Source organism: Spinacia oleracea, chromosome 3, assembly GCF_020520425.1.
Source record: "Spinacia oleracea cultivar Varoflay chromosome 3, BTI_SOV_V1, whole genome shotgun sequence".
NCBI lineage: Eukaryota > Viridiplantae > Streptophyta > Magnoliopsida > Caryophyllales > Amaranthaceae > Spinacia > Spinacia oleracea.
This window is the reverse complement of record NC_079489.1, coordinates 70,171,617-70,189,871: the sequence shown is the minus strand read 5'-3', so window position 1 is coordinate 70,189,871 and position 18,255 is coordinate 70,171,617. Positions and strand designations below refer to the sequence as shown.

Sequence of the window (18,255 nt, the reverse complement as noted above, 5' to 3'; positions counted from 1 at the left end):
AAGGAACCCCCAACCGGTAACACAACACACATCGATAAGCCTTAGCATTCATCGTCTGCCCCAAACCTGATATGGGCACCGCACGAAGCCAAGTAGAAGTGTGATCACCCTGCTGCGATTTCCACAATGCCGACTATCGAGGAGATAAAGAGAAGGTGGATTCTGTAGATGCAGTAACCTTTGTGAAATATATATCTGCCAATTTCTTCATGAGTTTTGGGGCAGCGACCTCACTAGGGGTACTCATAATGTCATACTCCACCGTTCTATTAAATGGACTCAAAGCATCATCGAAAGCTTGACCAGGACCAGCAATATCAACATGTCGTAGAAGCTTTGACTGCAAACCAAATGACTGCAGACGAGAAGCAAGAAAAGCATAATGACGAACATCACCTGTGGAATAAACACCAAGCCTGCCAAAAGAAAAAGATAAGGTGGCAAGTCACCACTGCCAATCGCCAAAGCCAGGCCCGAAGCAGTAGCAATACGCTCCAAGGAAGATCGAAGAGCCTCATCGAAAGAGCGCTTAGCCGCCTCAAAAATACCAGGAGGACAAGTACGCAAAGCAAAGTAGAGTTTAGAAACTCCGGTACATGCCCTAAGTAACAATGTCCATAAGCCCAATGGTCTTGGTCACCCTTTGCATCACAAGCTCACTACTAAAAACTGGATTGGAACTAGCTGGACCACCAAGCAACTTAACACCGTGCAACGGACGAGAAATATCAGGGGGAAAGACTCCCACGAGCCTGCTTCGAGGGTCCTCTGTAGGCCAGAAAACCTCAGTCTTCTCCACGTTAAGATGTAACCCGAGACAAGGTCCGTCCTCCATAATCAGCTACAAAACCTTTCCCACCATTAAGGTGTCACCAATGATAGTGCCGTCATCCAAATACCATGCCTGAAGACATACATCAAAAGCGTCCCTGATTTTACAAAACAGGGGTTGTAAAACCAAAGAAAAAAGCAGAGGACCAAGGGGATTACCCTGCTGCACCCCCTGAGACGACCATGATGTGTGCTCCCCATAATACAAGTTATTATTATCATTATTATTATTATTATTATTATTATCATCATTATTATTATTATTATTATTATTATTATTGTTATTATTATTATTAAGTTGAATTGAATTGAACTTAACTTAACTTAACAAACTTAACTTAACTGAACTTGATTGAACTGAACTGAACGTAATTGTAAAATAAGTCATGAAACTGCAGTTAAGCCAAATAAAACATAGTCTTAGTTGGTAGTATCTTTAAATATATTATAGTTGGTCGGTTCAAATCTTACAATAAATTTTTTTCATCGTACGTGTTTAAAGGGGGTGGATCATAGTTTCTTTGATATTGAATCTTTATATTTTTTTTGGAATATTTGTCAGAAAGGACCTTTTATAATCCAAAAATTGTGAAAAAGGACCTTTTAAAAAAAAAGTTGTGAGATGGACCCAAATCATGTTTTTTTGTTGTGAATAGGGACCAAACCCATTTTCCGACGGTCAAACCCAGTTTTCCAGCGTTGACTGTTACGTGCACGGCACGTGACCCCATTTAACGATTTTTTTTCAGGTTTTCCCTTCAAGAATCCCCCTTTCCCCTTAAACTCAGTGACTTAAGAAAAAAAAATCTCTCTCCTCGATGCTCTTTCTTCTTCGCCATTTTCCTCCTCCATTTTTTCTTGAATTCGTTCTTTGTAGTTTAAAAAAATAAAATTTGCAATATCCCCTTTAATTGTCGTGGCATTTCGTACAAGATAATAGTGAAAGCCCCAATTTTTTTGCTCCAATTTCTCCAATTTGTAAAAACTTTAAATTAGGGTTCATAAGTTAATTAATTTTTGAGCAGCTTCTTTATTTGCCAATGGGATTGAGAATGTGCAAATAGCTTCTGCTTGTGTTTTGGAGAACCTTTCTTCAGAAGCCAAAACTTGGACCAAAAAAGCTTGAGCTTCTCTCAAATGGAGGAAGAAAATGGTGAAGCTTTTTTTTTTTTAAAGGTTACTGAGTTAGTTAAGGGGAATGAGGAGGGAATTTCTTGGAGGGAAGAGATTTTTTAAAAAAAATCGTTAACTAGGGTCACGTGCCGTTCACGCGACAGTCTACGTCGGAAAACTGGGTTTGACCGCCGAAAAAGCGGCCTTGGTCCCTATTCACAAAAAAAAAAATTGATTTGGGTCCTATCTCACAACTTTTTTTTAAAAAGGTCCTTTATCATAATATTTGGATTATAAAAGGTCCTTTCTGACAAAAATTCCTTTTTTTTTACACATAATAACAATCACGAGACTACATTTTAGTATTTTTGTTTGTAAACTTGAAATTCACACTTATATTTTTACCGACCTTTTTTGAATTTAATAGGACACCTAATAAAGAACGTAAGTAAACTAACACTATTACACTAAACCAAAGTTTAGGATATCCTTTCTAATTGAATAAATTACTAATTAATATAACTAGTACCAACCTATATCAAATTATCATCAACATTCAACACATCCGCACACTTAAATTCATTGGGACAATATTTCCACCACCCACCACCACCACCACATTCTATTATGAAAGTCATAGTAAATTAATTTATGAAATTGTGTAAGCTTACTACTCTATGATAGAAGAACTCTTGTAGAAAAAGCAAATGACAACCAAGTTGAAAACACGATAGCATTACTATAATTAAAGTGTAAAAAACAATATAATGCTTGAATTTGTTATTGTGTCAATATCAAGCTTCGTGGTGCAAGCCATCACTTGCTCAAAACCCATACGTCACTCTATTTATAGAAATACAAGCACCACCCAACCCCCATTTTATTATTCTAGAGATTAGCATTTTAAAACAAGTTGAATAATTGCTTCACATTTCGTTATTATTGGAAATTAATAATGGTGATCGTAAATAAGCTAGGGCGGCTAATACCTTGTGCGCCAAATGAGCAGAGCATCTATTATGTGACCTGAGTGCATTCTCAGCTTTCATACTTTCCTACTCATATCCTCTATTCGTATGTAACAATATTGTCTACTATATAATACCAAAAATATACTTCTAATTTTGGTCATTTTCATCGCCATAATCTAAAAATAGCCTACAAATCAAAAATTAAAAAGAAGACAAGGATTACTAGTTACTACTAGTATAAGTCAATGAAGTCAATCCAATAAAAGACGAGTACTATTTGACGTGTTCTTTTTTCTTTTTTTAAATTTTTTATAGCCAGTCTTGAAAAATAACGAGGTTAGGGATAAGTAATTAAAATGATCTTTATTGGATTCGGCTCTTATTCATGGTCAATAAAAGGTAGAATTGATAGCCCAATAATTTTCGATTTTAAAATAGTTATCATAAAAATAATAATTACATGTAAAACTTTGTATTTACTTTTATTCACATTTGAATATCACATTTCTCATTTCTCATTTCTCATTTCTCATTTCTCATTTGCTCTTAAGAGTGATCAACATGTGACCGTTGGGCTCTAGCTTTCATCTTACAAATATGACATATGCTGATTTTCTTATGTTTGAAGCACTCATGGATTAGTTGTTCCGCATTGAAAAGAGGAGATTGACTAACATATAAGATTCTTGGCTATTAATTTAGAATGAAACCTTATTGGTCTTATATGTGGTAAGACGACTATCACAAACGTGTGTTTAGTTGAGTTTATCATTTTCTCTTACGGAGTATTTGTTTATTGGCACACCCGCTATTAACCCGCCCTAATAACTGAAGTTTTCCCCTTAAAATTGGGGTATAAACAAGAAAATGAAGCCAAAATCCCAGGCTGTATAAAGTTGCCCATTTTGACCTTTCTACTAATAATTTTGGCTAAATGGCCTGGAGGTTGGAGAGCCACCTAGGAGAGAACAAAATTGACGTGGCTGCATATTATTGACTAATTGCAGCAGTATATGCTAAAAGACAATATCATCCACTACTACTACTACTACAAATAAAAAGGCTTTATAATAAGCTGGATGCTTTAATCAAAGTGTACACAATTAAACTTGTTGTCTTGTTTATATAATTAGCGACCTTTAAACAATATGTTTACAAGAGAGAAACCAGCAGGAATGAAAATGGAAGAAAGGAAAATAATCTGCTCAGTTTTGGTGATCATTATGATTGCTATTAAGGGAGGAGAAGCTCAACTTTCCGAAAATTTCTACACAACTTCTTGCCCTCGTCTCCAAAATATAGTCAAACAGGCTGTTACTAAGAAATACGGTCAGACTTTTGTAACAGCTCAGGCTACTCTTCGTTTGTTTTTCCATGACTGCTTTGTTCAGGTAATTAATTATGTTCTCCCATGCAATACACATATATATTATGTATAACATCGTATCATCTTTCAAACAAATTTGTACGATCAGATTCTGCCAGGCCTTTCCGAAATTAAAGTAGAATCACGATTTTGATAACCTTGTCATTAAGTTTTGTTTATTTTGGTATAGGGATGTGATGCTTCAGTCATGATATTCTCACCAAACGGCGGTGCTGAGAAGGATTCACCGGATGATCTGTCGTTAGCAGGAGACGGATTTGACACGATTATAAAGGCGAAGCAAGCAGTTGAAGCTGTTTGTCCTGGTGTAGTCTCTTGTGCTGACATATTGGCTCTTGCCACCAGAGATGTTATAGGCCTGGTAAGCCCCCATTAATTTCTCCACGAACATTAGAAGCAAGATTAAGATTTTGTTCTCTTCATCTTATTCTTATTGCTTCTTCGACCAGACTAGAAAAATTAACCCAGACTACACCAGAAAAAACAAAAACCACTCACAGAAAACATTCAAACCAGACCAGAACTAGAAAAATTAAGACTAGATTTAGGTAAAGAGAACAAGGCCTAAGACATGAGTACTTTTTGAAACTCAAGTTTTTATATCATTGTGTTGATTGATAAGCAATTTTCCATATATATGTTTTACAGACTGGAGGCCCTTCATTCAGTGTAGAACTTGGACGTCGAGATGGGTTGAGGTCTAAAGCTTCAGATGTCTCGGGAAATCTACCAGAACCAGAATTCAAGTTAAACCAGCTACTTAACATGTTTGCAAAGCATGGTCTAACACAAACTGATCTAGTCGCGTTGTCAGGAGCTCATACCTTAGGTGCAGCACATTGCTCCAAATTTTCAAAACGTATCTATAATTTCTCTCCATCTAACCCAATTGATCCTACCATGAATCCTATATATGCCCTACAGTTGAAGCAACAATGCCCGCCAAATGTAAACCCAAACATTGTTGTCAACATGGACTCTTTAACCCCAAGGACATTCGACAATTTGTATTATCAGGACTTAATTGCAGGAAGGGGGATGTTTACCTCAGATCAAGATCTTTTTACTAACCCTGCTTCTAGACCAACTGTTATTGATTTTGCCAATAATCCTGGCAACTTTAACTCAGCTTTCATAACTGCCATGAGAAAGCTTGGTAGAGTTGGGGTTAAAACTGGTAATCAGGGTGAAATCAGGAGGAACTGTGCAGCCTTCAACTCATGAAACCTGAAGAACAATTTGTCTTAATTAGATCATAAAGGCTGCAACATATACATATACATATTCATTATTTATTATTTTGGCACTATAAGTTTATCTGCTAATAAATTTTAGATACAACAACAATAGGCAAGTGTTGAGTGTCTGAAACTACTAGGTAGCGTGCTTCATTCTGATCCTATTTTCGGAAAACACGTCTGCATCATAAACTGTACGAAATGAGTAAATGACAGTTACGTCGTGTATGCCTTTGCTCTTGCATAAGTTGTCTTAACAAGCAGTAAATTACAATTACAGAAGGAACAAATTAAGTTCGTTTTCGTGATGAAATAGATATTCTAGCTTGAATTGTACTCAAATAATGCAACTTGCAATAGGCAGAACATTCAATTCAAACCACAGCTAAAATCCATAAAAGCTATCAGGCCTTAAGAATCAAAAGTTGTGGTCTACACTTGGGTAATGTAAAGTGGAGATTAGCATTCATTAACTCATGTTGAGTCGAATCAGCTTTAACGCGTAAAGCACTAAGACTAGCTAAATAGTACTATGGATATCGATTACTTAGCTTAACTATAAAACACTTAACAAATGCGACTTGACAATACTAAGTGGTCCAAACTGGTAACACGCACCTTGCTTATATGTCTTCATCAGGAAATTTAATAGACTTGGCATAACACCAACGAAATATGCAAACAAGGAGAAACAGAACATAATCATGCATTCAAATCAACTAATTTAATCATCCACTGCATTTATATTCGAGCAAAATTGGGAAGGTACATTCCTGTTGTCAACCTCACGAGTCATGATCCATGCCATGCCCCATCCACTATAATTACTATCTATTGGTTCGTTCAGAAGTCTGTCTCCGGATCAAGTTAAGGCCTACCAAAGTCGACTTCACAAAAATTCATGCGAAAATTATTTGCTGAGTATTGCAAATCAGAACCAAAGAATTCAAGTATTGCGTACCTATACAAGCTTATGATATGAGTATATGACCTTGATGTTATTGTGAAGAATTGATCTATAAACACGAATCATCTCTATAAGGTAAAAATTGTAAACTAAAACAAAAAGGTCCTCAGTTCTATTTCTGTCTGATGTAGTCTGACGAGTGACGACTAACATTCAGCATGTAGCTCTACTTCATACTTGAGAAATTGAAGTACATGCACCAACAATGATTACTGGCATATATTTTTTCTATATGAGGTGGAACGACCAATATGTATTAAACAACTCTAGCATGATCCATTAACCCATAAGACTAAGTTACAGATATCTTGCAATATTCTAATCCAACTACTTATAAATGGAATGGTGAATGGTCATTGTTGTCTTTTTTATGGGTTCATCTTCACATTTGGTCCATATAGGTTATACCTACACATAACCTTTTGCCCTTATGGAATAAGCAAAAGATTAAGCCGTTAGGTGGGAAGAAGCAAGGAATATAGTAAAGCCATTCTTCTTGTAGTAGTCTTGGGAATTTTAATAAATGTAGAAGCCAAGAAACTAAAATAAACAATTTCTACAGTTGCAGTTGCAGTTGCAGTTGCCCATCTGTGGAGGGTGTGGTTGCTGAGGCTGTGTTAGAAAAGTTCGAACAAGCCACTGTAACAGCACAAGCTACTCTTCCCCTGTTTTTTCATGACTGTTTTATCAAGGTGAAAGAGCAATGCTCAAGCCTTCTAGTAAACCAGTATGACACAATTGCATGTATAAGTGTGTATTGAATTCCCTCTTTTCTGTAGGGTTGTGAATTTGTGATGCATAGATCATGATATTCTTCCCAAAGAGATGCAGAGAGAGATACACAGATAATCTTTTGCTAACATTGACACAGTTAAGTATAAAAGCTAAGCAAAGCCGTGGAATCTGTTTGTCCCGGAGTGGTCTCTTGTGCTGATATCCTAGCTCTCGCTTCCAGAAATGTGATTCTTCTTGTAAGATGAGATTTTTTTTTACTTTACTCGATTACAACGTTTCAGGAGTACATAATTCCTTGTTACCTCTTTTATTTTGTTTAATTTTGAGTTAATACTGTAGTAACATGATTGCATGAACTTGAAAACCTTATTTCTGTCAGACAAGAGGGCCTGTATAACCAGGAAAGCTTGACAGGCTAATCTCCAAGAGGGATGCTGATTTTGATTTTAAGCAACTAAAGACCATGTTTGCAAAACACAAGCTCAACAAGATTGATCTAACCGCGTTATCTGGAGTTCACACCATAGTAGCAACCCAGATCCCAGTCCAGATGTGGATCGTAAGATTGCCATCAACATTAGGCCAAGAAAACCTATCGGTTCCCTGACTGGGCAAGAAGTATTAAACATTGGTATGTTTCTAAGTCACACTGCCATTTCATGAAATTTTTGCCTAATGTTGGCCCAAGATGAAGTACAAGTGGCACACCAATATTCGAATTTCGAGTGTCCGACACTGGTACTAGAGGTGAATGAAGAGTTTAAGTACATAACATAGTTGATGACTGAAGGTTAAGAAGCAGACTCGCTGACTTTTAGTAGTCACAGGTCACCAGAAACATCACAATAAGTGAAAAACTGCTCCTTTGTTGTCAGTAATCCCAGTATTACCATAATACCATGTTAAATGAAATCCTCCTATACAGATTAATCACCAAGACATATCCATAAATTATTACTGCAAATTTAAAAATTAAAAATTCACCTACTATAATAGAGTTGTTTTCTGTCTAGTTTTTCATATTCTGCAGAACTATTTTTCTTCTTCTCAAAACCCATATTGCTGCTGTAAAGAAGTGAAAAATTAAAAGTGAAATGATAAGCAGGATGCAGGAAAGAACTTTTTTTCCCCTTTGTCAAAATGATCGGCACATAACGTGCAACAGAAGCAAGTAAGACAAAGAAGAGTGACACTAGATTCGAGGCGGCGAGTGTTTGGCTTGATCCTATTTTCCGCCTTTTGTTTTTTGAACTAATCCAAGCAGTTTCTGTAAGCACCAAAATTTCTTGATAACTACATATAATCTAATCTAATTGAAAGACAAATTTCAGTTTGTCTAGATTCCCTTGCCAAAAAAGGAAAAACAAAACAAAGCATATTTCAGTAAGTACCAAACTCCTACTCTGTATAAAATAAGATTTAAAGTTATGCTCATCAGCCTTTTCACAGTGGGAGCATGAAGAATACAAAGTATAAGACACTAGAAAGAAAAATGAGAAAAGAAAAAAAAAGGTGGTGATTAGGAGAACTCACTGACACTGGAACTTATGTGAAGCCCTTGCCTATACTTGGATCACACTGAACTTGAATCCCATAAAACCACCATCCGAGCACTGAATCGTCAATGTTAGTTGAAATTTGACAAAAAGGAAGTGGAAAGAAAGGCAAGTAAACAAAACAGAGAAGGCTTGATCATAGTATCATATCAGGAGAAAGAATAATTTATTCCGAATAATAATATTTGCCTCCCAGCGTGTATCACAAATTGGAGGACAGATTCTATGTTACAACATCTAGAGACCAAAAAAAACAAAAAAAAAATGGTTTACATTCAATCTCAAAACAACATTAACATGATGACATCCACAACAATAAGGTATACAGTTTCTTCAGCATATAGAGGAGATTGGGGGAGATTATGTTCTCGGTGTGCAGGTTTAAGATGGAGAGAATGATCACATTAAATCCCACATTATGAGAAATCTAGCAAAAGCTCGAAGAAAATCACAAAATCAAAACCACCCGTCCCACAGATTAGGTACGTGGTTTCCCATAGAGGCCAGCGTAAACAGGTTTTGTCCGATGTACAAGAGTCAAGGTCAAGACAATGGCAACAACGCATAATCCAGACATAATCATGGAAGTAAGGAAGAAGCATACAGCACCTTCACACTTTGGTGGTTCGTCCAAAGTAAGCATATTATTAAGGAACGAACCAACATGAGGATGGCGATGCTGTTCTTGTTTCTCTGCTTCTCGATCATATATACTGCTAGCTATAAGACCAGAGAACACGAGTGAACCACCAGGATTAGCCAAGGTAAGGAAGTTATACAAAGCTCCAAAACTCTTCAAGCCAAAGAGCTCAGAAGCAGTAGCAGGACCAACAGACCAGTGGGCTCCATAACCAAGCCCAATCAACAGAGTTCCAATATACATTGCTCCTGGCCATCCCATTCCAATGAAGAAGTGGCCAATTGCCAATATCAGTTGGGCCACAGCCATTGCCACTGGCCTCGGATAGGCATAATCCCTGATGACAAGCATTCAAAACCAGGCTTATAAATGTACTCCGGAAAGAGAAAAGTATTCATATCTATTTCTTGAATTATTTATTTAACATCAGGTACTTTTTATAGATATACTTCACACTACAACATGTTTATAGACCTTCACACTTCTTTTAGGGTAGTAAAGCAATTTTTATTTATAAATTTGACAAAATTGGAACGCCTAGAAAAATACCTATCTACCACTTCTAAAACGTATGGTGGAGTCTGAATAGCATAGGTCGTAACATAATCAGCTGAGATTTAGTGAGAAAATGTGAAGCAGAGTCTTACCTGACAACAATCTCGGATAAGTAACCCCCTCCAACACGACCAAGGAAATTCCAAATGCTAATCATGGACACAAATATATGAGTATTATCATAGCCTAAAGATTGGCTCATCTGACCAAGATTGTCAATCACAGTCAAACCAGATCCAGAAGCAAGCACAAAAGGAAACCAGAGTAGCCAGAAGTCTGCTTTAACGAGAGCTTGTGTTAATGTGAAGTCTTCCCCCCTATGAGGACCTCTTCTTCTCTTAACTCTGACTGCTCCCTCCGCTGCTGCTTGGGCTACCCTTGCTTGCAGCTGGGCAATTCGTTTTTTCCTTTCTGATCTTGGAAGCAAGTCTACTTCCTTTGGCTTTTCATCTTCAACCTCACTAAATACAACTTCAGTGTCAGATTCAGCTGCTTTTCCAGATTCCTCTTTCTGGGGTTCCGAAAGAAGAGCCTCTTCAATCGAAGATCTTGGTTCTTCAGTGACAGCCATTGTGACTGGAATGACAATAGGGGACAGTAGGATTATGAATAAGATCGAGGTGAAAATTATGATGACACTATGACGGACATCAATCAGATCTTGCACAAGCATCACCCCCATCAGATAAGCAGCCAGCACAAGGCAAGCGCTATAGACATATGAGAAACTTCTTCCATCAGAGGATCGGATTTGTCTGTGACCTTTGACAGGTCTGATAATGAACATAAGGGAAATAACTACCATAGTTGGTCCTACTGCAATCATAAAGACAAGTGATGCTTGGTCAGGACTGTGAAGAAGGGCATATATTTGGGTCAATATTGCTCCACTCAACCCAGCAAATCCTTTCAAAATGCCCACAATTGGACCTCGGTTTTTTGGAAAGTTTTGCACACAAGAGACGAGAGCAGCTGTATTGAAGTATGTTTCACCATTGGTTCCGAGAAATATAAGAAAGCACATCTGCAGAACGATTATCCAGTTAACACACATTCAGAGGTTAGAAGTTTATTGGGGGAAATAAATTTGGCCTTGATATAAGTTCAACAGGTCTTCACATTATTACATGTTCCCAAAATTACTTCATATTATGATCTTAAGCATCTAGCACATGCCATACCTGAGAGCAAAAAATAAGAAATCAAAGATACTCCTAAAACTACTTATATTTTAAGAATCTAATATGTTTTGATTGAATTTCATGACTCAACAAATGAGCCTGCAGAAAGTAAAACTACACCTTGTCCCTGACAGAGCAACAGAGCACCACATCAGAGCAAGGTATAGACTCACTTTAGGTAAACAGTTAGCTAGGGGATTTTGCATATAAGGATCCATAAATGCTGCAAAGATAGTTGTTCAAATTTCTAGTATACTGATATAGTGACAATAGGGATCAGTAGCATCGAACAGTAATCAATTATCCACATTTTTATTAATCATTTTACTTAAATTCTACGAGAATCTATTGTATATTAAAAGAAAACAGAAGCTCTTGGATTAACTACAATTTAGATAAGCATTATCCGATTTGATAATAGAGCAGGTTGTCACGTGTTGACTCGTGACAAGATGCTTCTTATATTTCAGTCGATATCCATCAAGGCGAGTATCTATACAATGGGAAAGCCACACAAACAGTAACTTCAGAGCCACATGAAAGCACAAGAACGAGAAACTAACATTTCTCCTGCGATTGTGATGCAACATTCAATATTTCTAATTGTTTGCACACTCTATTATGTCTATTAGCCTGTAAACAAAGCAAACCATTCCGCCCCATAAAAACAATTCCATCAGTCCATAATTCATAACTCCTAAAAAACTAGTTTTTGTTACAGAATAGTTTCGAAAATAGGTGATCAGTTCACAACTACAATCAAAGCCATAGTAATTTTCTGTTCTATTACAAATAATGAAGTTAGCTTTGAGGGACTTTTTCAACAGTGTCTCTACCTATCAGGATTCAGGACACACGTCTAATTAATAAGACTATTATTTCTAGATCCACACTGGTTATTAGCTTGTTGAGTTGACTAATCTTACCACAGCAAAGAAGGAAGGAGTCATAACGGCAAGATCAATCACTAAAACCAGCATACTAAAACTTCAATTATCAGATCAAACACCATTTTAAATGCCTTTTTAAATAGCAACTGCAAATACCCAACAAAGTTATAAACTCTAAATCACAACCCACAGAGTTATCAATCCATCAATCAAACACCAACATCCACAACCCAGGATCACTAATTACTTGAAAAAGTGTATTTAAACAACTCAATCATGCAATATTTACAACCATTATAAGCAACAAAGACATAAACTTTGAAATACCCAACAAATCAAAAGCAATTTTAGAATAAAACCATTGTAGAAAAAGATAGAAAACTCACAGCCCATAAAGGCAAAGGGGTGGCTCTACCAGTAATGATGAGCCAAACCCAACCATAACCAACCAAATTCTGAATAGCACCAATAAGAAGAGCAGCCCACAAAGGCAAAACTTCACAAACATAACCAGTCAAAAATCCAACACTATCTCCCAAATCTTTGGCGATACCCAATCTAGCAACTTGTCTTTGATTATAGTTCAGATTGCTCTTTATTGCTGGTGAAATGCTCCCAAACATATACCCAATTCCTGCACATGCTTGTATCCATATTGCTGCTACAAATACTACCCATCTGTTGTTGATAAATGCTTTCAGTCTTTCACCAAATTCACCCATTTTTTATGGGGTTTTTTTTGGGGGGATTTTGCCAGATCAAAATCTGTAAAATTTGTCAATTTTATTTTGGAATTCTAAAAGCACGAGGCGCGGAGAAGGAGATAGGAATATACGCTTGAGAAATGGGACATTGGAGTTGTGGTGTACGGCTTTTGTAGATTAACACTTCGTATGCGGTATGACTGATTGTCTTCAACTTGGTATATATTACTCATTTTTTTTAATTTTTTTAAACCGTAGATCAATCTCAATGTAGGTCCTGGTTCTTTATTTATATGCTAAAATAAAATATGCCAACCTGGTCGAACGGACTGTTTTTTTTTTTTTTTTTTGGGAAGTTGACGGGGAAGGGATCAAGGACGGCTTGATTTTGTGTCTGGGACAAATATATTTAAAAATTATTATTTGATTATTTTCATATATAATACTAGATTTTAGCCCGTGCGATGCACGAACTTTATTAAAATTTTAAGTTATTTATATATATTAGATTAGATTGTTTTTTATTTTGGATTGAATTTTATTTTAGATTTATTTTTTAATTATTAGAGTGTTCGATTTTGGATGAAATTGTATATGCGTAATATTAATAATTAATTAACAAAAATATCTACGTGGCGACTAATTATTTATCTACGTGACACTCGACTTTTTCAAGTCAAAAATAATTTCAAAATATTATTTTTCATTGGCCAAAAGCATTAGATTTCCTACGTGGCGCTTCAATATTGGATTAATGTTTGATTTTAGATTGAATTTTATTTTAGATTAGTGTTTGATTTTGGATGAATTTTATTTTAGATTTAATTTTTAATTATTAGAGTGTTTGATTTTGGATGGAGTTGTATATATTAGTAATTAATTAATTAAAATATCTACGTGGCACCTAATTAATTATCTACGTGGCACTTGATTTTTTTAATTCAAAAATAAATTAGAAATCTTATTTTTCATTGGCCGAAACCAATAGTAATCCTAGGTGGCGCTCTAATATTTCAGCATACATGCCTCCTTTATATATATATATATATATATATATATATATATATATATATATATATAGGATCAGGTTCTGGTGAGAATCTAGCTTAAGATGAGAACCTAGGTTATAATGAGAACCAATCCCAGCCGTTGGATTATGATGAAACAGATGGCTGAGATTATTTCGAGCATTAATGACCAGCTACAATTTCTCTCTCTTGCGAACTGACAACTTCTCTCTCTTCAACCAACACACTTCCTCCCTCACTCACGTCAAATTCTCTCTCTTCAACCAACGCACTTCCTCCCTCACTCACGTCAATTTCTCTCTCCTCACTTGAATTCAAACGATTTTTTTTCAAAATCACTTGAAAAAACGAGAAGAATATCGTAATATCTCGCGAAGATTGTTGAAATTTTGAGGTATGTTTACATAATTATTACATAGATTTTTTTAATGTCGATTTTCCTCAAATTTTTGCAAAATTCTACTCAACTTTCAACGAATGTTGCTCGATCCTAGTGATTTGAAGTATTCGCAGCTTGAAATTTGAATTTTCCGGTGCCGGAGCTTCGATTTTCCGGCGAGTGAACTACTAAGGTACTTTCTCTCTCCTACTAGTTTCAGAACTTTTGTTGTTTGTTTTGATTTTTTTTTTTTTGAAAATTTTTGATGTGAAATTTTTCGATATAATTTTTTGTGTTTGATTTTTCGTGTTTATTTATTTTAACAGGAAAAAATGACAAAAAATGAGAAAAATCCAAAACAAGGTAATGTAGCCTAATTTTTGTTTACTTTTGATAATATAAAGTTTACCATTAAAATAATAGTTTGTTTACTTTTCAAAAATAAGATTATCTATATTTTTAGCACTGGATAGTTTGTCGAATTTGTTGAGCTCTTCATATTAATGTTACAAGCTCTTTTAGTGACAAAATTTTAAAAAGTAAATGATATAGGCTCAAAAGTAAACAAAAAAACTAAAAAGAAATCTAAACATATGTTTACTTTTAAATCTAAAAATTCTTACAAGGGACGAGTAACTAGGTAAGTTAAATCATTATAAGAGCATGTTTTTATGTTGCTTTATCAGGTTCATCTTTTTTACTATAGTTTGGTAATAAATTTGCAAAAGTAAACTATATCTATTTAGAAGTTGATTAAATCTCTCCAAAAGTAAACTTAGTAATAGTTAAGCGCTAATTGTCTTTCTTTTCCTAAACCAAGATTGATTTTATGATGTTGGTTTCATTACTTGTTAGATGTTGACATTAATTAGTTGATTAGGTGGTGGTGCAGTCTAATATTGGTCTACGATAACTGCAGACCTTCCATGACTTGTTGTTTCTTTTGCATGGTTGGTGTCGAGTTTTGCAAGGATTGTTTTACCGATCAGGACAGGGTAGTCTGTTACCATTGTTGACTTGTGTTACTTGTTGGGCAGTTAATGTGTTTTGTGTGTTAAAAGATAGAATCATAAAGTTCTCGTTTAATTTCACAGGATGTGTTAAGTTAGGATGGAATTTTAATACCAGGATGGTAATGGCTTTATGCCAGAAAATTAACACTTGAGGAACACTATAGCAAATAACACAAACAACACAAGTTAATTGTCTATCACCTCTGTCCCTGTGGTAGATACAAACTACATTGTCGATATAACAAACCATGCAAATAAAAACAATCTTTCAACATCTGTATCAGTGTCTTCTAGGCTCTTACCAAAGACTTCAAGAATGAAACTTAGTCTACTTAATCTAGTTGCGTAATTTGATAATTTGTAATGCTGACAGCTTGGCAAGTAATGTCTCTCACTCTTTCTAGTATTACTATATTAATACTACCAGAAATAACTTCAAATGTGTAGTCATAATACGTTTGAAAAATGCATCTATTTCCTTAACTGCAATCCTTAACTGACTGGAAATCTGGAAAGCCACATCAATATGACGAGAACGAATATATGAATGATCTATTTCTTTAATTAACTACTTTGAATTTCATAGTTTGACGGTGCTGGTAAATCCCTTCCTATCTTAGTTGCTGGTACAACCTTGCTAACGCTGATAATTGACCATTGTGTGAGCTATGATTGATACACTTGACTGTGAAAGATGTTTGATATCAACAAATTATTTCCATTTCCTTTTTTTAGCTATTTATCTACTTTTTAAGAAACTTAAGATTTTATTGATGTGAATTACCTAAAATAAGTTCCATTTACTTTTAAAATAGTTGCATTAACTTTTCAGAGTTAATTATCTACTTTTGTTAATTATATTGTGGCTTTATTTGGTACAGGTAAAAAGAAAAGAAAAGACGAAGATGAAGATTATATTCAAACAAACTCTGAAGAATCAGAAAAGAAACTGTCTCCAATGAAAAGACAAAAAACAAAGAAAGAGAAGATAGAAGGGCATGCTATTAAACACTTTAAGTCAGGGAAGCATGTAGTCATAGACATCGAAGATGATAATGTTGACTATGACGGTGAGCTGGTTATAGGAAACACACATTGCAGGCCGAATGCAATTGTTGATCTCATACACGATTTAACTCCGGAGCAAAAAGTGGATGTTGAGAACATTGGATTTGGAGGGCTTCTAAAGATGCAAGTGACTGTGATTCAAACAAAAATTCTTCCTTGGCTTCTGAATCATTTCCAAGAAGGGAGTCGGATGCTTAAAATTGATTTGATGAAGGAATTTACACTCACTGAAGAAGATATTCAAGATATTTTCTTATTGCCAAAAGTCAATGGTGGAGAAATGGTTATTCATCGAGGAGTTGACAAAGAAGAGATGATTATTATCGATGATTGGAAAAAGAAACTCAATGTGGAAGGCAACTCTGACATATATGTGAATGATTTGGAGTTCAAAATGAAATCGATGAAGCAAGGTGGAGATGATTTCAGAAAGTTTTTTGTGATGTATGTTTCTTCTACATTCTTGGCACCGGTTGCCAATCGGAAAATTGATACAAAAATAATCAAGTGGATTGATAATGCAGCACAAATTCCAAGAAATTGGTGCAAGTCTGTACTCGACAATCTTTGCAATGTTGTTCATCGACTAAAGAAGAACAAAAACAATAGTGCACAGCGTAAGGGAGTGAGTGGTTGCATGATTGCTTTACAAATTGCATATTTTCATCGCCTAAAGTTCAAAGGGATTTGCCAGCCATATGATCTTCCTTTGATTCAACATTGGAGCAATGAAAGGATAAGGAACAGAGTGAATGAAGAGGCTGCTGTGAAATTTGGTCAAGGTGAACTTGACAAAGAGACTTATCCAGTGTCCATGATATCAAGAGCAAGAATTTCAATACAACATGAAATTCAAAGAGATGAAAAGAGAGTTACTCAATACATGGAAGATAAGTCTCATCATATGGAGAGAGTAATCACTTACAACCTCCCAGAAGGATTGATGACAAACGAGGAGATTCAAGAAAAAGCAGAAGATGTAAGTAGTTCATATACTTGAGTTTTTTTTTTTTAATATTATTCTAATACTAAAAAGTAAATAAAAACATGATAATAGTAAATATTTTTTGTAAAAAAGCAAAATAATACATGATAAAAGTAAAGAAAGTCAGAGTTCACTGTAATCTTAAATGTATACTCTGTACTACAAACTCAATTTATTCTTTCTAGCAGTAACAATTTGTGCAAATATGGAAATTCTCGTGTGATTTGAACTAACTGTTTTTACAGTGGGCTTATTGGGCTGACAATTTTCTTGTTTGATATCTCGCTTATTAGTCATTATACATGTAGGTAACTTAGGATAACTTACATACCTGATTGATAGTTTTATCTCTTAGGATTTTTAGCTAACTTCCTTACTTTAAGATCCCTTTTATCCCTTATTGTCACAATGTCACCTACGTCACTCCATATGATACTACTCCATATTAATTACAAATCTGGCATGCAATCTTGAATCTTGGTTGATGAATATTAATACTTGTTGCCAGTTCCTTAAACCCTTTTTTTTGACATCGACTAAATACAATAATTAAGGAGAGTTTACAAAAAAAAAAAAAAAAAACTGCATAAGCAAGGTGGCAAAATGTATTGCTTGAAAATAGATATTCTTGTGAAGGTGGCAAAATGTATTGCTTGAAAAATACTGCACAATCATGGTAATGTTTATAAGTAAATAAAAACATGATAAAAGTAAATAATTTGTTTTAAAAAGTAAATGAAAACATGATAAAAGTAAATAATTTGTTTTAAAAAATAAATAAAAACATGATAAAAGTAAATATTTTGTTTTAAAAAGTAAATGAAAACATAAAAAAAGTAAATGAAAACATGATAAAAGTAAAAAAATGTAAAGAATAAGGCTTTGAATTTGACTTTATTAAGTGTTTATTTGTTTATGCTTGCACTATTCTATGTTTATTTTGTTTATGCTTGCATTATTCTGTGATTTTTTTTTTGTTTTATTGTAAATTTTTGTTTAAATTATTCGGACAAT

The 18,255-nt window shown here is 34.9% G+C and overlaps 2 protein-coding genes across 2 annotated transcripts; one reads left to right on the top strand and one right to left on the bottom strand.

The window, feature by feature from the left end:
* Positions 1-3,994: 3,994 nt before the first annotated feature.
* Positions 3,995-5,787, top strand: LOC110802627 (peroxidase 16). Its single transcript, XM_022008071.2, has 3 exons — positions 3,995-4,306; positions 4,472-4,663; positions 4,951-5,787. The coding sequence occupies exons 1-3, from the start codon at positions 4,064-4,066 to the stop codon at positions 5,524-5,526; spliced, it is 1,011 nt and encodes a 336-aa protein (XP_021863763.1). The 5' UTR covers positions 3,995-4,063; the 3' UTR covers positions 5,527-5,787.
* Positions 5,788-8,947: 3,160 nt separating this feature from the next.
* Positions 8,948-13,142, bottom strand: LOC110802637 (protein NUCLEAR FUSION DEFECTIVE 4). The gene is made up of 3 exons (XM_022008076.2): positions 12,451-13,142; positions 10,086-11,017; positions 8,948-9,775 (listed from the first exon to the last, which is right to left on the bottom strand). Exons 1-3 carry the CDS (start codon positions 12,784-12,786, stop codon positions 9,277-9,279), a joined length of 1,767 nt encoding a protein of 588 aa, XP_021863768.1. The 5' UTR covers positions 12,787-13,142; the 3' UTR covers positions 8,948-9,276.
* Positions 13,143-18,255: the final 5,113 nt, after the last annotated feature.